This window comes from Myotis davidii, unplaced genomic scaffold (genome assembly GCF_000327345.1).
Source record: "Myotis davidii unplaced genomic scaffold, ASM32734v1 scaffold401, whole genome shotgun sequence".
NCBI lineage: Eukaryota > Metazoa > Chordata > Mammalia > Chiroptera > Vespertilionidae > Myotis > Myotis davidii.
Genome location: NW_006291020.1, coordinates 2,272,668 through 2,295,299, shown reverse-complemented (window position 1 = coordinate 2,295,299; position 22,632 = coordinate 2,272,668). Strand labels below are relative to the sequence as shown.

At 53.3% G+C, this 22,632-nt stretch overlaps 2 protein-coding genes across 2 annotated transcripts in view; one reads left to right on the top strand and one right to left on the bottom strand.

Moving 5' to 3' along the window:
• MPZL1 (myelin protein zero like 1) overlaps positions 1-4,446 on the top strand; it is an 11,314-nt gene extending 6,868 nt beyond the window's left edge. The window contains exon 6 of the mRNA XM_006764213.2: positions 4,140-4,446. Within this exon, the coding sequence (XP_006764276.1) occupies positions 4,140-4,241 (102 nt within the window). The 3' untranslated portion in view covers positions 4,242-4,446. The remainder of the gene's footprint in view (positions 1-4,139) is intronic.
• Positions 4,447-14,785: 10,339 nt separating this feature from the next.
• Positions 14,786-22,632, bottom strand: part of ADCY10 (adenylate cyclase 10 (soluble)) — a 54,260-nt gene continuing 46,413 nt past the window's right edge. The window contains exons 22-28 of the mRNA XM_015564258.1: positions 21,331-21,535; positions 21,156-21,252; positions 20,541-20,656; positions 19,590-19,707; positions 17,706-17,901; positions 16,251-16,439; positions 14,786-15,714 (exon numbers count right to left, since the gene is read on the bottom strand). Of these exons, the coding sequence (XP_015419744.1) occupies positions 15,553-15,714; positions 16,251-16,439; positions 17,706-17,901; positions 19,590-19,707; positions 20,541-20,656; positions 21,156-21,252; positions 21,331-21,535 (1,083 nt within the window). The 3' untranslated portion in view covers positions 14,786-15,552. The remainder of the gene's footprint in view (positions 15,715-16,250; positions 16,440-17,705; positions 17,902-19,589; positions 19,708-20,540; positions 20,657-21,155; positions 21,253-21,330; positions 21,536-22,632) is intronic.

Sequence of the window (22,632 nt, the reverse complement as noted above, 5' to 3'; positions counted from 1 at the left end):
ACCAGCTAGGGCTTGCATGAACTCTTTAGAAGAAGCTGAAGGTCGGCCTGTAGTGAATAATGAGTAGGCCCCATGAGCAAGCAGAGGCTTACGCTGCTACTTGTCGGGAGCACCGACGAGAAATAGCTTTATGGGAACCTGCACAGCACCCAGCGCTGGGGCTGGTGCCGTGGCTGTGCTGTTATGACTGTAACCGTGGCAGATCCCAGCAGCCCGACTGGGGTCTCAGAGGAAAGGGAAGAGGACAAAACATTGAAGAAGTCATAGCCAAACACTTCCCAATCTTTCAGCCAGTTCTTCTGGTATTTATCTTCATTTGTATTTCTGTTTCTGGAGTTTTCAGTTTTGGATATTACTCATTGACTCCATATTATGGAAATGAGAATTTAGTTCTTTCTTCCCCCAGCCCTTCCTCCCAACACGCACATCCCTACTGTATGCACGCATGCCTCTTCCCAGGATGCTTAGCTCACTATATTGAGGTAGATGTTTTTCAGTGTGACGTGTCCCCGTTGTTTTCACCATGGTACCACATATATTTGTTTCTTGTACAATTGTCTTGTTTTTATGGAGCTAAGATGTGCCTTTTTTTTATATGCTCAGTCTTCTAAGTACCTATCTGTATCCATCTCAAAGCTCTCCCATGAGAACCCCTGGGAACACTCAACCACCCTCATGCACATGCTCCGTTGGTTTCATTCTATTCCTGGAGACGGGCCTGTTCGCACCGCGGGCTCTGCTGTGCCTCGGGCTGCTGGGCCGCAGTCCTGGGCCTCCCCTCCGAGGAATTTCCGGCCCCTCTTCTTTTGGACCGCACGTCTTCACCTGTTTCGTTTATTCCCATGTTGTGGTGGAGCGTATCCTCCGTAACTTCTCGAGAAAGGGTGAACGGGAGATAAAGATTTTGAGGCAGCATAATAGCCTCCAGAGATGTCCACGTCCTTGCCCTGGAGCCTGTGGGATGTGTGACCTCACCGGTCAGAAGGGGCCTTGAAGCTGTGGTAAGGATCTTGAGATGGGCAGATTTTCCTGAATGATCTGTGTGGGCCAGGGGTGACCGCAGGGCAGCCGCAGGGTCAGATCCAGAGAGATTGGAAGAGGTTATGCTGTTGGCTTTGACAATGGAGGCTGGGCCATGAGCCAAGGAATGAGGCAGCTTCCATCTGCTGGGCGGGGAAGGAGACGGGTCCTCCCTGAGGGTCTGGCAGCGGATCTCGGCCCTGCGGACCTCGATCACATGCAGCCCCGGGTCAGCCCTCTGACCTCCAAACTGGGAGCTAACACATCTGTGTGCAGCATGTGTAACATCGCTTTCTCCTCCCTCGGCTTGCATGAGGGTCTGGTTGCGTAGATTCCAGGTGGGAAATCACTTCCCTCCTGCGTTTGGCAGCGTGGCTGACTCTTCCGCTTCTAGTGCTGAGTTGCTACTGTTGTGATTTCTGCCTCTTCCTGTGCCCTTTCTCGGGTTGGTTTTTATTCCTCCTGTTCTGAAACTGCACAGAACTGTGGGTCTTCTTTTATTCGTTGTGCTGGCTATTCAGTGGGTTCTTTTAATCCGAAAACCATGTCCTTCAGTTTAGGATATTTTCTTCCATTAATCTCCGGAAATTTTCCTCCTTTCATTTTCTCTCTTTTGGAAATTCCTGTTAGGAATTGGACCATGTCCTAGCTCAATCTTTTCGTTTTTCTCCTTTTTTCTGTTTTGCTTTTTTCTTTCTAGAAAATTTCTCCAACTGTATCCTCCAACTTTTGTTGAGCATTTAATATCTGTTATCTTTTTTGGGGGACCACAAAAATAAATCTATATTTTTATATGGGGGTGGGGGAGGAGTAAAAAAGAAAGCAGCCCCTGTACTGGGCCCTCCTCAGTGGCAGCTTCCTGTTCCGTAGGGTTAAGGAAGACTTGGAGGAAATACAAGTTGTTGGGGGAAATCCAGGTGCAGTTTCTTTCTATATTGTGATGGGCAGAAGCCTGGAATGCATGTGAAGGCCCCGCACACCCTCCACCTTGCCTCAGACTGTGTCCGGGAACCTGGGGCCCAGAGAGCGCCAGCTTCCTTCCTGCCTTGAGGCCCGCGGCAGGAAGAGCGACACGCCCGCATGTTGGCTACAGAAGGCCGATGGCCAGCTGCATCTGTGACGTTCTGACCGGCGGGCGCGGCTCTGACGCCAGCTCAAGAGCTATTTCTTATTCTCTGGTTATAATATCCTGCATTTGTTTTCATGGATGCATTGTCATATCTCTTTTTTTTAAATATATGTTTTATTGATTTTCCACAGAGAGAAGGGAGAGAGATAGAGAGTTAGAAACATTGATGAGAGAGAAACACCGATCAGCTGCCTTCTGCACACCCCTCACTGGGGATGTGGCCGCAACCAAGGTACATGCCCTTGACTGGAATTGAACCTGGGACCCCTCAGTCCGCAGGCCGATGCTCTGTCCACTGAGCCAAACCGGTCAGGGCATCGTATCTCTTTGAGTATATCATTTTCTCTCGTTTTGCAAGCTCTATTTTTTAAAGCTTTCTTCTGATACTGATTTGGCTCTGTTTCTGTTGAAGTCCCCTTTTTTCTTATAATTTCTTTGTCTCATGTCAGAAGCTTTCCTGAAATGCCCAGTGGTCCTGGGTTCTCCACTCAGACCCACGGCCACAGGTCTGAGCTGGAGCTGTGGGTCGTGGCTTCGCTGTGTTGAAGGGCTGGCTGGCGGCTTTGGGGGCCTCCACGGTCAGTTGCTGAGGGTCCTTTCTCTGGAGTTGGTTGATGTCTCCACAGGGAGTTGAGCAGAGAATGAAGAGGGCTCACTGTTCAGTTCATGAACTTGCCCGCCCCAACCTGTTTTCAGGGCCCACCCCTCCCCCTGCTTGTCCATGGCCCTGAGTCAGGACTGGCTCATCTCTCCTGGCGTCAATCCCCTGCCCGCCCAGGCCTGCCTCTGGCATTTTCTGCAGGATGGTGAGAAGTTGTTCAACCCTTGTGTCAATTCATTGTCTCTTTTCAGCATTTGTCATGTAACACCAGAGCGGAGTTGAGAAAGGATTTGTAGCCATTTTTACTGTGTGTCTCATGTATAAGCTCCTTCTCCCACGAGCACACCCCAAAACTCCTTATGGGTGTTTATGAATTACGGTGGGGGGTGTTCTCTGGGAAGTTACATACAGTGTCAGGGTCTGTCCTGTCCTTGGAAGTGACTGTAAGCAGGGGTCAATTAGCTCGCAAGAGAACACTGTTTTCCTTCTGGTCTAGTACTGCTGACCCAGGGACAACGCTGGGTTGCATACAACTTTTGACTCCTCCAAAACTTAACTACTCCCAACCTGCTGTCTCTTGCTGCATGTCTTATGGCGGTAAACGACAGGACAGACTAGCACCCACACATGCTCCATGCATTCATGCCAAGCCTTTTTCTTAATTTTTTCAGTATTTCAAGGCTACTCCTTTCATCTGTGTGGTTTTTCAGAGAGTCACAAATCTCCAAAAAGCTTTCCAGTTTCTTATTGAGAAAAATGTTCGTAAGGGGACCCCCGCAGTACAAACCCAGCTCATTCAAGGGCCAGCTGTAGTGGAAAACAAGTTGTGTGTTTTTCAACTCCTCCTCCTTTGGGGCTTACATTTAACTTGCAGCTTCCTGGCATGAATGTAGAGTCTCTGACTCAGGGTTAACAGTGTGATGTGATAGTACCCACGGCAGATGTGAGAGCATCACGTTCCACTTTTTCATTGGTTGACTCTTGTGTGTGCCCTGACCAGGGATTGAACCCAAAACCTTAATGCCATCAGGACGACGCTGTAAGCAACAGCTCCCTGGCCAGGGCAAGGATGTTTATTTTAAACTACTTGCTTTTAGCTGCTGAGCTTATTAGTTCCAAGTTGAAAGCTTAAGTACAGCATTAGACTTCTCAAGGAGACTGTCCCGGATCGCAGGCCAGTTAGACGCTTCTTCTGAAACCAGGGCTCTTTTGTTTTTCTTGTTGCTGTTTATAATTTTAGAATCTTGGACTCTAAGGTCAGGATGTGCAGCCACCTGTCAGATGTTCGAACCCCTGACCTCGCCCCCGCTGTCACTTTAGTCACTGCTTCTACCTGCGCCTGAAGCGACCACCAGGTGTTCCAAACCTAATCCAGCCTCTCTCCCCCAGGGCCCAGTCATATATGCGCAGCTAGACCACTCCGGTGGACACCACAGCGACAAGATTAACAAGTCAGAGTCTGTGGTGTATGCGGACATCCGGAAAAATTAAGAGAAGACCCAGAGCATATCCTAAGCAAGAAACCAAGTCAAACTGGACTCTTGTGCAGCAGTGTGGCCCGCAGCACATGTGGCCCAGACACGGACAGGCACGGGGAGGAGATGGAAAGGATATGTATAAATCTTCTATTTAATCTTCGGATGGGAGGAGCAGTGGTGCATGACGAAAAGATGGTATGATTCTACATATATGTAAATTGTCTCGCTGTTTTTTTTCTACTTTTTTGCATCCAGGGTCATTTACAGGTGGGGAAATTCAGCCACATTCCTGTCACCATCATTCGGATATGGTGTGCCTTAATGGCGATGTAGCACGCTCTTAGTGTCCCGACAGACGTGGCCTTTTTGTCTAAGGGCTTAACCAGTCTTAGCATTTGCTGTAGTTGGAGAATGAAGATACTGTGCAGGAGACATAGCCAGGGTGGCCTGTCCCCCACCGTCTGTTCCGACTGTTGGTAGTTTTTAGGAAACGCCCGTTAGCTATGCCTCTTGGAGACAATTTGAGAAACTTTTGTCGATGTTTTTCTCTCTAAAGCGGGGGTGGGGAACCGTTTTTCTGCCAAGTGCCACTTGGGTATTTATAATATTCTCGAACCAGACAGAATTATCAACTTAAAAATTAGTCTGCTATATTTGGTCAAACATTTAATTAACTCACCCTGATGCCTTTGCAAGCCTTATACAGCCCTTGGGTCAAAGGTTCCCCATCCCGGCTCTAAAGCAAAGAGCATTTTTCTTCATAAGCTGTCACACGGACTTTAAGGTTACACCCTACTGGGGCCAGTTCCTCGGTGCTCTCAGAGCGGGACCCTGCACATGGAACTGAAAGAGGAGCCGGCGGCCTGGGGAGCAGAGTGCAGGTGTCAGTTACTGTCTTTGCTGCTGGAAATGAGCCGCACAGCTGCCCGGGAGGAGTTCATTGCCTTCCAGGTGGGCAGGAACGGGGTACACGGAACCTCCGGTCTCGCATCAATTCGCCCCAGAAGGCTGTTCGAAAACGGAATCATTTTTTCCCATTAGAAATCATGTAAACTGAATTAGTCCACTCCAGACCCCCGAATGATCTGTTCTTATATACAGTACATGTCTAGTGTACTGCTTAATTTATAAATAAACACTTTAAAACAGAAAGGGCATGAAATGTAAATGAAAATTTAACAAAAAGGAGATGAAATGTAAAAAAATGAAAGCTTAATAATAAGCAACAAAAGCAAAAAAAAAACCTACAAAAATATTCACACCACAATTTCCTGAGATCTTAACAACGTGAGGTTTAGTGGTAGATGGACTCAGACTCTCTCTCCTTTGTTTGCTCAGCAGGAGAGGGTTGCCAGGTTGAGACGTGAATTGTTGGGGACGGGAGCCCCTGGAGAGAGGAGCTTTGACTGTAATTACGTAGCCGCTGTCGGATCCAGGGCGCCCTCTAGGGAATCGTCTTCCTTCTGGACACAGTCAGAGAGCTCGGAGCTGCAGGGGCCTCTGAGGCTCAAGGCCGCTGGTGTTTTCAGATCAGCTAGTAGGACTAGGACTTCTCCTTCTACTTTGGGAATCTCTTCTCTGTTCCTGTTTGTTTTTGTTCATTTTCCACATTGTCCCCATCGATGGAATTGATGAACAATGAGATGAGGAAAAATCTAGACAGTCCAGGTCATTCATTTTGTCCCATCGACAACCCCCGCCCCATCTCAAACCTATGATTTCTGTTATTACTGGGACTAAAAAGCAAAGTGAGATCATTAAACATTTATTTATATTTGTCATTCCTCCATTTCCTAGAGTCTTTTGTATTAAAATAATTGTTTTCGATGTGAAATGGTCTGAAAGCCCACAGTGGCGGAGGTCACAGGACATGGCTGGGGAAGTGGAGTGGCGGCAGTGTCCGTTTCCCCTGTGGTGTGGGGTCCGCCACCAGCTGCTTCCGTTCCCTTCCGGCTTCTGTCGTCTTTGTGGGGCGGTTTGGCCGGCTGCCAGGAGGATTCTCAAGGGTGTCAAGCAGGGTTTGGTGGAAAGGTGTGGAGGTGATCAGATGGGAGAGGACACGTGGTCTGTTTTCTGAGGCGCTGCTGCCTCTTCCCCAGGGCCCAGCCAGCACTCCATTAATGTATCGTATGCAGGGGGCTTTGTGGTCACCCACACCCTCCGTGTCCGGAGGCTGGCGGCTGTGGTCTGCGCTGTGTTAGGGGGGTGGGGGGAGTCCACGCCCTGAGGCCTCTCTCCTCCTGCTCATGGGCCCAGCGCGAGCCCGGGACCCTGAGTCCGCCCAGGACGGTCCACCCAGGTCCACCTTGCCTCCTAAAGCTTCCTGCATCCGTTTGAAAACAAGCCCTCGTGGGTGCGGGGAGGGAGGATGGGTGTTGGGCTGTCCCCTTTCCAGACGGATTCCCAGATAACGGTACTCGTGAGCCTTTGTTTTGAAGCCAGAAAGGACACATCCAGAGGCAGGTGTGCAATTAGATGTGGGGTGTTCCCTGATGGCCCCACTTTACAGAGAAAAGGGGCGTCCTCCTTTTTCTCCCTTCTCACCATGCCTGTGAATAAGCTATACACTCCTGATGGCTCAGAAGAGCTACAGCCCCAGTTTCTCCTTTCGTTTCGTTTTGAGAGCTGCCACCCAGAGCACCCGCCCGCACTCTCTCCAACCACACGGGTGGCCTCTCACTCAGCTCCCCATGCGACCTCCTGCCCCACACGTCACCTCCCACCCAGCCAGCCCCTCCGATGGGTCAGCGCTTGGCAGCTGGGCATCACCCGCAGTGCTCCCTCCGCCCCTCACTCCACTCCTGTGGGTCTTGGGGCCCTTTCTCCATGTCCCCGCCTTCCTGTCCCAGGCCAACCGTGGGGCTGCTTCTAAATGGAAGAGCCCTTCCCGCGTCCTCTCCTGGCAGCATGAGCCCTCCTGGTTCCGTGTGGTTGTTGGAAGGCAGCACTCAAGGGGTTACTCAGAGATACAATCCAAACCCTCTGTTGCTTTTCCATGGAAATGTATCCAGCTGGGGAAGACCATCAGGCTCATGGTTTTTTGTTTTCTTTTTCAATTGTACATTTGTGACTATTTTAATACACCTTTTTCCATGACTGGATTGTGTTGTGTGTTCATTTTTAATCAGAGAAGAAGAGTTACAAGCCTTCTCATTCATCCACCCCAGCGCAGTGCCTCCTGTGCCTCAGAAGCACCACGCACGGCCGCTCCAGGCCCTTTGACATGCGTGGCCTCTGCCCAGAACACATGTGTACCTGCGGCTTTGCTCCCTCACGTCCTATAAGTCTCTGCCCCAATGTCACCTTCTCAGAGAGACGTTTGTCATATAAAAAAGGGCAACCTCCCCTCCCCCGGCTCTCCTCACCCCCTTCTTCCTGCTCTGTTTCCTCCTGCTCACCGACATGTATGCCATCCGCCTCCCTCACGAGAACATAAGCTCGGAGGGACCAGGACTTTGCTCTTCGGTTCACTGCTCCATCCTTTGCACATAGCACAGCTCCTGGCCGGCTCTTAGTCAATGGCAACTGGATGGACGGATTCATCCATTCAGCAGATCTATAGCAAGGACTGTCCTGGGCGAAGCGTAAGGAAACAATGAACAAGGGAGGCTCAGGGCGCTTGCCCAGAGTGGGGGTGACAGAGTGACGGTAGTTACTAAATACTTGTGTGCCCGCAGTTTGCATGTCTCCCTCTGCAGCACGGAGTTAACGCTGGAAGAACCTCACACCCACGTGAGGAAGACAGCATCGGGCTTAGGGTGTGTGACTGGCAGGGAGGCGGAGCTGGCACCAGCACTGTCTGTCCAAGGCCTTGTGCTTAACCTCTCCCCAAAGACAAGAGCCTCACTTCCTCCCTGAAATCCACGTGTGGGAGCCTGCGGTGCGGCTGCTCCCTGGGCCTCTGGAGCTGGAGGGGAAGACAGGGAGGTGGTTGTGCAGGTGGTAGGAGCACAGGTGCCAGGGGCCTTCCTCTCAGGGTGGGAGATGATACGGGGACTTAACCTGTGGAGAGCTGTGTCACCAAGACCATCTTACTGACAAAGCACGGAGTTTCCAGTGACTTGTGAACTTTATACATCGCTGTGCATGCGAGACAGGCTTGCGTACTTTCTGGATCGGAGGAGGAAGAGAGGGCTGCAGGGTGATCTCACAGGACTGGGACCACAGCCATCACAGGACTTGGCGAGAGCAGGATGGTTCTCCAGCTCAGGGGCAGCCGTCACAGGACCTCTGGCTCCTCCATCTCCCTTGTCCCCACGGCTCCCCCGTCTCCACGCTCCTCCCACCACGTTGGAGCTAAGTGCTAGGGAGTTTCCCCTGGCGGCGGGGGACTAGCTGCACAGGCCGTGCCCGCCACATACATAACCGCTGTTAGAGGGCGGCATGCCAGGGAGCTGGTCCAGCGCCGGAGAGGAGGAAGCTCCAGACATGCTTAGGGCTGCGGGCTCCCTCCCGAGCCCTCTGCATGAGCGCCCGGGTGAGTGCTGGGTGCTAACTGCTGACCCCGTCCAGGAACCAGCGAGTACCCTCCCAGCAGCGGAGAGCGGCATCTGTAGGTGGCAGAGGTGGTGTTAGGGACTGGCTGTCTGCTTTTATGGTGCCCTTCCCCCCACTTTCCCCTGTATATTCAAGATCTGTCATTATGAAGAATTTTAGACGTGCCCCAAAGGAGCGAGAATAGTCAGATCGACCTCTGCTCACCTGTCTTCAATCACTCCATCCATCCTTCTTGTCTTTTTCCTCTTTTCTGAATTACTTTAAAACCAATCCCCAAATCAGGCCCATTTACCCCTACATTCTCTGGTGTGCACCCATTAAAAAAATGGGCATTTTCTGATGTAACCATAGCGTCTTGTCACAATAGAAACGTTTTAAAAACGCATTTAAACAAACAATTCCTTCATGTCATCCCCTCCCCAGTCCACCCTCAAACATCCTTGTCTCAGAAAGGACGTTTCACAAATGACTCCTTCCAATCAGGCTCACAGGGTTCCAGTCAAGCTGCCGTGTGTATTTTATTTTACTTATTTATTTTTAAAATATATCTTTATTGCTTTCAGAGAGGAAGGGAGAGGAAAAGATAGATAGAAACAGCAATGATGAGAGAGAACCATTGATCGGCTGCCTCCTGCACGCCCCACACTGGGGATCAAGCCCACAGCCCCGGGCATGTGCCCTGACCGGGAATCGAGCCGTGACCTTGTTCACAGGTCGATGCTCAACCACTGAGCCACGCAGACCGGGCTGCTGCGCATATTTTAAAGACACATGGGCCTCGGGGCCTGCAGCTTCCCTGTGGGCTCGGCAGGCACAGGCCATTGGCTACTAACCCCTGCGGGGCCTTCTCTTCCATAGATGGGCCATCATAGTTTAGATCATTTCTGAATTTCTGGGTATTTAGGTTGTTTCCAGTTCTCTTATTTTTGTCCATCACAAGTGATGTTGGAACAGTCATTTGTCCTTATTAAAGAAACCAAACCAAACCAAAAAAAAAAAAAAAAAAAAAAAAAGGCAGGTGCAAGTCAAAGGCAGCCCAGGATGAGAGAAGCCTCCTGGCCCCTGGGCAAGGGGTCTCATGTCTGGGTGGTCCCGCCAGCGACCAGGCCCAGCTGCCTCCGCACACCCCTCCTGGAGCCACCGGGAGCTGCGCCAGGGCTGGGCGGGAGCCCAGGGAGCCAGCACCTGCCGGAGACGAGGCTGTGTTCACAGGGAAGGAAACACAAATCTCTCCAGCACGGCAGTCCCTGGGAGCCGCTGCTTCCGCTTCCTTTCCCCCTGCACACGGGCGAAGCCATTGTCCATTGTCCCTCCTCAGCGGGCCTGTGCGCCGGCCTTGGTGTTCCATAAGCGGGGAGGGCTGGGTGTTCTTTGATCTCCCTGCATCTGGGAAGCGGAAGTCTGCAGGTCTCCTACTGCCCATGGGCCTGGAGCCCGCCCTCCATGGCTGTACGGCAGTCGCGTGTGGTTTCTCCGTCCTTCAGGGCAGGGTGACCCTGGGCATTGTGCCTGCCGGGCTGCCCCGCTGTGGGAGTGGGCACAGCGGGCACAGGGACCCGAGGCGTCGCTTACCCGATGAGCGAGGACTCCAAGGACACGGAGTTTTTCATCTGGACCCATTCTCTGAGCTTTCGCTGGCTTCGGATTTTTTTTTTTTTTAATTACAGAGTTTCTTTAAACCAGATATAAAGGAACATAAAATCTAAATTTATTTTTTAGGAAATCTCTTAGAATGTGTGCTTAGGCCCCGAGGAATGTGGAACATTCTGCAAAGCCCTGTCTCTGCTCCTGCTGACCCAGCAGCAGCCCAGGCGGTTCGTTCAGAGCGTGTCTGGATGTGCTGGGGTTAGAGCCCGGCCTTTTCTCCCACTGGAAGCTGTTGCTGAGCGAAGCATTGGGGGGAGGGGGGGGGAGCGGAGGGAGGGGGTTGTTTCTGAGCGCTGGTTCCAGGATTTGGCCTCCAAAAATGTACAACCTCCGCCACGGAACCCACGGGCAACCCACCGGTGAGGCAGCCAGAGGGCCCCACGCGCTCTGTGAGCCCAGGAAGCGGAGCCTGCAGCGTCCGGTCCCTCTGACACGGGGCGCCTCAGGACACGCCGGCCTGGGAGGGCGGCAGAGCTCATGAGCATATTGGCTCGCTGAGGTGGAGCAGCAGAGGAGGAGCCCGCGGGGAGAAGTGACTGCGGAGCAGAACTACTTGGCTGGCGGCGGAGGGCTCCGGTCCACGTCCTCTGAAAGTCCCACCAGGGAATGGGCTGCTGGGTTCCTGCTGTGAGTCCCATGTCCATTTCAACCCCAGCCTGGAGGGTGGCTCTTCCAGGCCTCCCGCAGCCCCCTCCCTGGCCCGGACGGCGCTACCCTCACCGGAACGGGTCCCTCCCTGTGGACGCAAAGGCCCTGGCAGTGGGAGCAGCCCTCCGCAGGGCGAGGAGGCGCCGATGAACATGGAACTTGTGTCCAGCCCCAGTTAGGCGCCCGGAATCCCGTCAGTTGGAGAAATGCCGACTCAGAAGTGGTTTAGCTTCTCCGGCCGGATACGCTCGCTGACCTATTACAACCGCCCCTCCGCTCCAAGCTGGCCTTACCTTCTACTAGCACTGACCCTGCCCACCTCCAGTGGCTCTGCGGTGGCATTTGAAGGCGATCGCGGTCATTCCCGCGTGGGCCACCCACAGCCATTGCAATGATATCAGTTAAAGTGAAAGCAGATGCAGAGTTCGGAGCCTGGGTCCCACCAAGCCCGCCTCGATGCCAGCCGTGGCGTGTGGACTGACGGGAGGTTCCTTGTCACCGGCAGTTCTGTCGGGCGGCGCTGGAGTGGCAGGCAGGGGTTGGCAGCCTCTGGGTGGGTGTGCCAGGTTACACGCACCTACAGAATCCCGCACACCCCTTCTCCTCGCTATGGGGGCGCAGGGGGCGGGAGCGGGACACCTCACAAGGGTGGTCCCGGTGACTGCCGCTTTCTGGGGGGTGGAGAGCACACACTCCATCGCTCGCTCACTCGGCGTATTGGTTGCTGCCGGGCCCCACACGCTGCGCAGCGCCGGGTGCCACTGCTAACAGGACGAGCATGCCGAGTCTGGGTATGCTTGGCCCTGCCACGTGCTGGGGAGACAGGCTGAGGGAGCAGAATCCTGCCCTTGAGGAGCTCAGAGAGGAGACACCCCCAAACAAACTGGGCCAGGGGTCCCGTGAGAGCAGCAGGTGGGAAGGACAGCAGCCGGGCAGCAGCAGGGTGGACGAAGAGCCAGACCCTGCGGCTTTCAGGGAGAAGGAGCATTGAAAGCTGGTTGGGAGGAACCAGAAGACTGGTAAAGACCCTGCCAGCGGGAGGGACCAGCCAGAGGTTCGGGGTGGGAGAGTGAGGCATGTGGTCGGGCATTGGACACGGCGGGAGCCGCGCATTCCAGGCTGGGAAGCTGGGATGGCCGGAAGGCAAAGAGGATTTTAAGTGGAGGAGTGACCAGTGCGGGGTTGCCTGTCAGCAAGCTCACCCTGCCAGCTGGGGGAGGGTGCAAATCTGAAACAGAGATGAATTAATTATGTGGATACTGCAGAGCTCAGAGATGGGACCTGGGTGGGAATAACGATGACAGGAAGGATCTGAGTGGAATTAGGAGAACATTAAAGGGCCTGGGCAGGTCGCAAGGGCGGCAGGGGCTTGAGAATCGTGAGCAGCAGCGAGTGGTCAGGAGGGGCGGGGGGAGCTGGGCTGCAAGGCTCGGGTGGGTTGGCATAGGGAAAGGGGAGGGAATGTGATCATCCATTTAGCAGGTGCTTGGCACGGTTCCGTCCTTGTTGACCAGCCTCTCTCCATGTCTTTGTTACCTCTGAGCATCCTCCTTCAGAAGCCAGTCTCTGATTTCCGTATGTTCCACCTGCTCTACCATCTTTCAGACCAAAGCGCTGAACTCTGTCTCCACACAGGCCGCCCTGGTCCCAGGCTCACAGTAGCAACCATCTCCCAGCCTGCACCTGGGCCCAGCCCTCTTCCAGTCATTCTCCACAAAGGGGAGGTTTTTCTAAAAGAGAAGCCTGGTCCATGCACATCCTCCATAAAAGACATGCCCAGTGACTCCTCTGTTGCTGGCAGGTTAAGGTCCCAACCCTGACGCCACCTGGCCAACAGGCTCTAGTCACCCAGATCCTACCCACCCCATCATCACTCACACACCTCCTCTCCCTCCGAACCCCGACCAGACCAGGTGGAGGACCCAGGCTCTCCACGGCCCCCCAAACTTCTCCAGGTCCCGACCGGGAAAGTTTTCACCTGGCTGGATTTTATTTCCCCTTCCAGGAAGCTTTCTAAAGTCACGCTAAGGTGCGTGTCTCTGTGATTTGTCCTCCAGCAGTGCCTTTTAGAGTCTGTATTTTTATTGCTTGTCTGTTTCCTCAGCAGAATTTGGAGATCTTTACCTGAATTAACTCGTGTCAACCTTATGAGGTGGACATTGCTATCATCCCCATTTTATAAACTAGGGAACTGAGACACAAAGCAGCTGGACACCTTGCCCGAGGACACACAGCGGCCACTGCGGTGTGGAGGCCCAGTCCAGGGAGCCCCGGGCCCGCGCCTGTGGCCACAACGCAGCGTGTTTCCAGCTCAGCACTGTAGCCCTGCCGCCACGGGTGTTACGGGATGTTTGTTCACCTCCAGGAGGGTCCATATAGTTTACTCGCTCAATAAATATTAGGCTCCTGCTTCTAAGGGTTCCTGTAAGAATTCACTCAATCAATTGAAAGTGTTCTTTGCCGGCATGGCTCAGTGGTTGAGTGTCGACCTATGAACCAGGAGGTCAGGTTCGATTCCCGGTCGGGGCACATGCCTTGGTTGCGAGCTTGATCCCCAGTGTGGGGCATGTGGGAGGCAGCCGATCGATGATTCTCTCTCATCATTGATGTTTCTCTCTCCCTCTCCCTTTCTCTCTGAAATCAATAAAAAAAATTTAAAAAAGGAAGTGTTATGCAATAGGCTCATTAATTCCTCACACGTTCTGAGCACTTACTGGGCATAGTGCTGGAGCCTGCCCTCCAGGAGCTCCTAGGTCAGAGGAGGAGAGGTGAGGACTCATGTTAGAGGGAAAAAAGATCGCCGCTTCTCCGGTCCTCTCCGCTCCTCTCCGCTCCTGAAACCTTCGTGGATTATCTGCCTTTCCCTATAAAGAACTCTAGCCAGAATCTGCCTTCTCCAGTGACGCCCCTGAGAGCCTGACGCTGGAAGCTTCCGGTAGGGATGAGGGTGGGGCTGTGGCAGCTGGAGTGCCTCCCAGAGCTCAAGCTGAGGCCCTGGGTCTGAAGACAGAAGCTGAACAGAGGTTGGCTCTTCCTGGGGTGGCGGCCGCGGCAAACTGCGGGTGCTGCCATCTGCTGGTGAGAAAGAGGACGCGCCACGGCCACCCGTTGGGGTCAGCAGGATGGGGAGGGGAGCGCCTTGTCACAATCCCTTAGCTGAGACCAAGGGAACCACAGCCCGGCCCTGCAAAGCCTGATGCGTGCGCTCTGGACTCAGACACGTGGAAGGTCACATCTTTAAACGGCCCCTCTCCGGCCGCCCCCTCCTCGGCGCGGTCTCATCGCTGGGTCTCATCCTCGCACTTTCACTGCAGCCGCCCTCCCGCCCGCCTCCTCCAGCCGCGCCCAGTCTTGCCTAAACCGAGTGAAAGTCCTCTGTGAAGTTTTGGAGGAGGAGAGATCGTGGGCACCAGCCCTCGCCAGCTGCCCCTCCCCGTTCCAGCTCCACACTGAGGACGTCACCTCCCGGGTGCAAGCACTGGACAGAGAGGCAGGTGACTGCTGATGGGCTCCGAGCCCCTGCTGGAGCCTGAAGCTCGCATTTCCTAGCCCCAACAGGGACATCCCATCTCCCTCGTGGAGCTCCTTTATGTTCCCAGGAGGAAAAATGAACAGCTGTGCCCTTCGCAGAAGGACAATGAATCGCTGGCCTGTTAAAGGGACGCTGTGTGGGCACTGCCTACGGAAATGACTGAGGGTCGGGGCGTGCTCATCGGAGGAACCGCCTTCCAGGATCAGAAGGTGACTGGACTCAACAAAGGGAAATCCGTGTGCACCTGCCGGGAGGCCACCTGCGTGGGGAACATGGGCCCTGGGGCAGAGATGGGCTGAATTGCCCGGATTCCGGGGTCCTCGAGGCGCCAAAGCCAGGAACAGCTGCTCTTCTGCCCACAGCCCGGGCAGAGGAGGGCTCCAGGCAGCGTCTCTGACCTCTGGAACATGCACGCTACCGCTTTGTTAAATATGAAAATGTGCAAACTCTATGCATGTGTAAAAGATGCCCGCATCAAAACTGCTAATCGTTCCATTTTAAAATTTTCACTCCCATAGACAGGCAGTTGGGCAGGTGGTGAGAGGGCCTGAAGCTGCCGCCAGGCTCTGTGAAATGTGTCTCTTCCGGTCTCGCCCTTGCAAACCGTGACGAGAATTTGCTGTTTGCAAACCTGTGCTACACACACAAGACAGAACAGCTGGACATTTACAAATAAACATTTTCGGTTTAATAGGTTAACTAGAAATGTATCTGTCACAGCATGTTCCATCCCAGTTTACTCTCCCCCTCCCCCCTCCCCGTGCTAGTCCAGCATGGGCTGGGACAACCCGGGGGAGTGAATACAGCGTGAAAGGCGAAGGCGATACGTGTGGAGCGGGAGAGGGGAGCGCTGGCCCGCGGCCCTGGTGGACGTTCCAGGCGGAGGGAGCCACCAGGCCTGGCCCTGTGAGCAGAAGAGGGAGTGTGGGGCCCGGAGCGCTGGCCAGAGGAAGGTGGGAATGGAGATGAGTCACTAAAATCTCTCCTCTCTCAGGAAACATTAGAAAGGATTGTCCAGGATGTTCACTTTCATGAGGAATTTGTTTTTTTGAATGTCCTGCATGTTTACGTCGCCAGATATGATATTGTCCCACGTGGGGAGGTTCAGGGCTATCTGCAACCACTGGTCCTTGGCTAGCTCGGAGTTTGAGTACCACCATTCCTGAGGGGGCGGAGAGAACACAGGCCGGTCGGTGTCCCCGCCAGTGAGACCCGGCTCACATATCTCTGGGCTTTTAAAACTATGTGGAGCCACAAAGAATGAATTTTTCTGCCCAAACTGCCGACACGTGACTGTAAATCAACATGGAGATGTGTACTTTCACTCATTATTCCACTGACCCCGAGCCGAAGGCACTGCGCTTAGTACTGAGTGCGGTTTTTGCTTCTCAGAGGGGAGAAAAGATATGCACTCAGATGGAACTCAAACTGTAAAGTGGTGAGAGCCACAAGAGAGGGGCCTAGATCTGGCTCAAGGGATCTGGAGGGGAGGGAGGGCCATGAGAGTTCAGAGAGGAAGGGGAGGTGCACATGCCTGAGCTATGGACATGTCACCCCTCGCAGTAAGACTCCCGAGGCCTCCCACACCCTGGAAACCTCAGTGCTCAGCTCCCGGCTTCTCGGAAGGGTGAGCACCCCCCACCTTCCGCCCTGTGGCCCCCCCACCCCCACCCCAGCCTGCTGGCTGTTGGCACGCACTCTGTTCAGGCTCAGCCAGCCCATCTCCAGCACGTTCCCGTGGGTCTCCGCGAGCTGCAAGGCTGTGTTCAGGAAGAGGTCACAGTTCTGCCCGTCGCCCATGAGTATGCACACGTAGGCCATCAGGTGGTATATCCTCGATAGGAAGATGGGGCCCGTGGTGTTCTGGGCCACCGTGCTCTCCAAGTTCTGAGGAAGAGATAGCATGTCAGAATCCCAGAGGGGGCCTTGGCTGCAGTTTTTCCTCCACAGACGATTTGGGGACAGTTCAAGGATACATGCAATCAAGGAAAACCTACCAAGACTGGCAAGGGAAGGGGTGGGGGTAAGACGATGAATGGCAGGTGGAACCCAGACCCAGAGTGCGAAATGGTGACTCATGTGGGGATCGCAAGCAGAGTAACTGGATGTTAAACGGTTGCCTTGACTGGTTTGGCTCAGTGGATAGAGGGGGTGTGCAGGAGGCAGCTGATCGATGTTTCTCTCTCATAGATGTTTCTAACTCTATCCCTCTCCCTTCCTCCCTGTAAAAAAATCAATAAAAATATATTTAAATAAAATAAAATAAAATTAAAGGTTAAAGGCCCATTTACTACCTGCAGGTGCAGGGCAATGACCGGCAGTGTCCCTGTGAGGACTGTGCAGGTGCCTTTCTACAGCCCAAATGCTGATCGTACGATTTGGCAAGAACCTCTTTTGTCTGAATTGGGATAAAAGTAGGTTTCTGAGCAGCTGGTGCAAGGCTGCTCTGTGTTTGCTACCGTGTCAGCAAGAACTGCTTTGTTTGATGGCTCCTGTGTCTGCGATGGCTACTTGGTCTGCAATAAAGTCTCTCCCATCTGCCTCTGGCTACTCACTTCTTCCAAATCCAGGTGTCCACAGAGGCCCAGCCCCTTGAAAAGGGGTGTGGCCTAACAGCTCATTAGCTTTCTCTACAACCACTTCGGAAAAAAGATGTTTCCTTTTGATTACCAAAGCAATGTAAGTTGATTGTTTAAGATTTCCAGGGGAAATGAAAAGAACAGCAAAAAATGTAAGAATCACCCATAGCCCTAGCATCCAGAAGGAAATAATTTAGGTACACACTTTCAGGAGTGAGGGCCTCTGGTTGCCATCTACTCCAGGTTTTAAAAGAAGGGTCAGAAATTCAGATTTTAAAATATGAAATGCCCCGTGTTTAAAGGTGCCATCCCCAAGTTAACCCATCATTTTTGAAGGGTGTGTAAGTGTTTGCTTTCTCCTAGTGTTTTGAGATCAGCATCTCCATGGATATATTTTCATTTGCCTTGGGACAGTCCCCAGAAGCACTGCTGGGACAAAGGGTGTGAAGACAGGCAAGCTGTGGCTGGAGTGCTCTCCGGAAAGCTTATGAGATCGCTTACAGCATGGAGGTACGTGAGCCATGGTCACCGGAGGCAGACAGAAGCCCACTCAGGAGGCAGAGGGCAGCCTCACCTTGAGCAGCTCAACGCCGCTGTCCTGCGCGCTGTCAGACTGCCCTTCGATTTGCTTCTGAAGCTGCAGAACTTGGGCCTCCAAGTACCTGCAGACCCCGTGGAAGTAAAGAGCTGTGGGCGTCCTCCTCGGCACTAGGTTTTTAGCTTTACTGAAATATACCTGGAAGTCGTCCCACTCCTGGAGTCTGGCATACCTGCCCCACAGAAGAGAACGGGAAAAGTAGGCGTCAGCCTTGGAAGGGGAGCATTTCTCCAATTGGTCGCTCCCGAGGTGGCCCCGGACTCCCGGAAGCCCACTGCGGTCGCTATGGGGATGGACAAGGGAAGAATGGGATGTTTGGATGGTTTGAGATGAATAGAACCCTTGGGAACACTCTGGCCTTATTAGCCACCATTGATTTAACTCTTTGAACTCTAAAAAGTGAAGCCGATCAGACACTTGGAGCTATAACTCTAGGGTTTGAAGAAATTGCTCCAAAGCCATAAAGAGGCGGCCTTAGCCAGTACGACTCCGAGTGTGGGCCACAGGCTGGCATCAGCAGGGTCAGGTGGGTGCTCCTTAGAAATGCAGGCTTTCTGGTCCCATTCAGATCTGCTGCATCACGCAGTCTCGGGATGGACCAGGACTGTGTTAAGCAGCTCTCCGAGGGATGCCAAAGCCACAGCTGTTGAAAGAGCTTTGCAGAGCGGAATAATAAATTAGGACGACGTTTGGACTTTAGATTCCTTGAACTTGAACTCACATAGGCAAGTTAATTTGACTTTGGACTTCCATTGGCAAGGGTAATTCATTTGGGGGCTTTCATTTCCGCCCAGGCATTCTGATAAGAGGAGGTCTCTATTCACATTGGAACAGCTCTAGTTTGTGGCACTCTGCATAGCAATGTCTCCATATTGTCATTTAATCTCTTCACGGCACCTCTAAATATCAGGCAACATGGCTGCACATGTAATTTGAGATGGGAAGTAGAGCAGGACTGACTCCCAGTCTTGGGGTAGCTAGGGAAGAAGTTCCGTGCATGTTCTAAGCCTTACTGGTCATCTGCCTTGAAGCCAAGGCCAAGGCTGCAGGCTTGCTGAGTTAGACGCTTAACAGGGCAAAGGACCAAGCCTCAGGCTCACTGGGTTAGCGGGGTACAGGCCTGCTTCTCCCTCACCCCTGAGCTTGCCTTGACGTGACGGCCCTCACTGGCCCACAGCTCCCTGCCCTTGCCTGGCCCCCCTCCCTCCTCTGATGATAAGGAGTGACTTGGTTGATTGCAGACTTTGGGAGAGGAATTAGGCGGGTGGAGTTCAGTACCCACCCCTCCACCTGGAGAGCCAGTGATGCCCACAGCGAGCGTGGAAATGCTCTTCCCTCTGCCTCTTCCCTCTGCCTCTGTGGGCGAAACTGGAGCTTTCAAGAACTGCTCCCTGCTGAGTTCAATATTAAGAAGCCCACTCGCTTGCAGATATCAGCCACTCCCTCCAACATCAGCTCTACCAACAACGTATGTGGGCATGATTAGATCTTGGGGAGGGGCAAGTGCTGCTCTTCATTAGTCTCCCTCAACCTCACCCTCCTCCGGGGCAGGTGTTCTCTGGTCTCCGGAGGACCGCAGCGTAACAGGTGCATCGGCCATGCTGGTTGCCTTGCCTACGACTGAGGCAGCATCTCTTGCCCGTCGTGGGGGAGGGGCACGGACTAGCAGGGGATTCCCTGGTGTCTCAGTGTCAGGCCACTGACGCCTCTATCTGTCTCGGGGATGATTTATAAATACTTTTACTTTCTTTTTCTTTCTTTCCTTTTTTTTTTTTAAAAAAAAATAAATCTCAAAGAACTCTGATGCGGGACTGAATGGGTTCAGAGTTGGGGCTTTAGTGACAGGCGGCCCACAGTTACCAGATCGCCACACTCGAATGCAGTCCCAGGAGGATCCCGCTCTGGAACTTGAGGATCCTGTTGTCCTCGTTTTCCTGGATGAATGCCAGACACTCGTTGAACGTCCTGTAAACAAAGCCTGAGAGAGAAGGGGGGGAGCTCTGCTGAGGAAGGTGGCTCTCAGGGAACTTCCCACGGTGGGGAGAGGCCGCACCTCAGATTCCTCTGTGAGTCCAGGGGGACTCGGGTATTTATAAATCATACCTGAGGTCGATAGAAGGCGCCAGAGTGGCCTGGCACAGAGACACATCGCTGCACTGCCCATGGTGGCCGCGCCCAGCTTTTGTGGATGTGTGTGCAGACCAAGCAGGAGCGGGTACAAACCAGCCCTCCCTGCACAAGCCCAAGGAGTTGGCCGAGTGCCTCCGGGACTGCCGGTCTCTCACCCACCCTCCCCGTCCACAGCGGTATCTGCTGCCCCTTCCAAACCCGGTGAGGAAGCCCGACCCAGGGCCCCTCTGATTTCACCTGTGCCCTGAGCGCTGCCTACTAGGGGAACCTGGAGGGTATCGGGATTTGTTTTCCAAATCACCAGCAGCCGCCAGTGCCCGGAACTCCCATCAGCAATCCGACCCTCCACTCTCACCTGACCTTACTCCCGGTATGTCCTGAGTAATTAAATGCCTTTTTTAGAGACATGAAGCGACACAGTCAGTCACTGTCACTTGGGTGTGAATTGATGGGACACTAACTGGCCGCTTATGGCCAACAGCGTCCTCCAGACTGAATTCTCTTCCTTGCTGGTCACAATCCTTGCACCTTCCAGACAGCCCTCACCTCGTAACACCAGGCTCCCCTCTTTCCTGTCCTCTCCTCTTTCTGGCCAGAAACCTTGTGACCCGGAGCCTCAGCCCTGACCGCTGCCACCCCAGTCCAACATGAGTGTCACCCACTGGTCCCCTGTAGGCTCACCAGAGTACAGCATGGTGTCCAGGCAGATTAGGTAGAAGAACGCCTTGCTAATGATGTACTCTTCCGAGGTAGAGAGGTCCCACAGCCACCCCAGCACCTGGATCAGCTGCTTGTACCTGAGGTCAGATTCAGGCAGAAGAGAATCAAGCCCGGTCCTGGTCCAGTCTCGGTCCTGCCCGGTACTTCAGGGCCAAATGCAACCCTAAAGCTTCAAACCCACCCCTAAATCTCCAGTCGACTCCTTGTTCAAATTGTGCTTTCGTGGACCTCCATGTGGGGGTGACCGGGCTCAGCCACCTCAGGCCTCTGATCCTGGCTGCTAGTCTCTGGGCATCACTTCCCCGAGGAGGCTTTTCCTGTTCCCTCCACCTGATGCCCAGGGTGGGGATGGCTAGCTGATCCTCTTCCAGTCACTGGCCAGAGTAGAGAGAGAGGCTAAGTGTGGAAGAACTCTGGGGAAGAGCATTGGTTTCCAAAGGATGATGATGATCAGTGACGTCATCTTGCTGTACACCTTCCTCCCTAACCCACCTGATGGCCAGGGTAGTGAGCCCAGAACACTCAATCACTATGGCTTCTGCCCCCTAATTTTGGAAAATGCTTTAAGATAAATACCTGGTTTTCAGGCGAAGACTTGTACAGAGCCAGCAGAGGACCTTATACTGTTTGTAGGGATTCCGGAGCAGTGACCACATCTTCTGGGCCCGAGAGCCTGCGGAGAAAACAATTCCAGTAGATTTCTGGGTGTTACTTATATCAGGGTGTCCTGTCTGGCTCAGCCAGCCCTTACCTAAGTCAATGGCCAAGTCCAAATGACCCATTAAGTACTTGTTGCAGCCCAGTGTGTCGGCCATGTATGCCATGATCTCAATGCCCTTGGCTTTCAGAGGTAGGTTTAAGATAATCTCCATGGCCATGATTTCGTTTTTGTACCACGTGTTGTTCTGGCTGGCCAGCTGTTCATGCAGCGCGTAGTCCAGGTAGGCCTTAATGATCTGAAATGGCAGATGGGGGAGAGAAGGGCAAGACCGAGATGGAGCCCCCGCAGGCAGCCAGGAGAAGCTGCCCAATATCTGCTGGAGAACGGCACTGGCCACCTGGCTGTGCCCTGGCCTTTGGTACAGAAATTAAACTGAGTTTCTGCCACCTCTTCCCCAAACCACCCAGGACAAGCTTGATGGCCCCTCTTGCCCCAGAGGCCTTCAACAAGAATTTCAATTTTTGTGAAAAAATAAAAGCAATGGCTTATATGTGTGGTGATGTGATTACATGGCAAAGAGCCTAGATCCTAGAAGGACTCACCCCCAAGTGTAAATAGTAGTTACGCCTTGTTGGGTGGACAACAGATTAGAGGGAGAAGAGAGACCTGACTTTTCACTTTATGCGTTTCTGTAGTGTTTAACGTGTTATGACAGGCACGTATCGCTTTTTAACTTAATGAAAAAGAGAAGCTAGTTTGCTTTTTTAGAGCATGTTTCAGATGGTGCTACCAGGAGGGAAGGATGGCCAGACATGATGGTGGATGAGAGGAGGCTGTTGGGCAATGAAAAGTCCAAACTGCAGTAAAGTCTGGGGCTGCCTGGATAGGGGCCAAGAGAATAGTCCAACTGCCTCACTTCCTGGAAGAAAGTCACGCCCGGAGGCACGTGGCTCGCAGGCAGTCACACCCAGGCAGGTGGGTTCTGGGAGCTAAGCTCTCACACTCATTCCTTCTGCTCTGCTGCACTCACCGCCTCACCTGCGTGCGAACACGGGGAGCACATCCCCAGCTGCTCTGCCCTCAGGCACAGCCATCTCCTTAACAGTGTCTATTGATTCAGCTTTCAATTTTGACTTTTCCATCTCACCCTCCACCGCCCCCCAACTCCACCACGCTTTTAGGAGGAAGCCCCAAACGTGTCGGAGAAGTAAAGCCTTTCACTCTATAAATACTTGTTGAGCACCATTAGGTGCCAGACACCGTTCTCAGAGCTCAGCACTGAACGAGACAACAGCAAGGCACCCGCTCGCTCTCACGAAGTTGACACACTGGTAGGGGGCACACAGGCCACGCACTAACTAAGGAGCAGAAAAGAATGTCAGGCAGTAATCA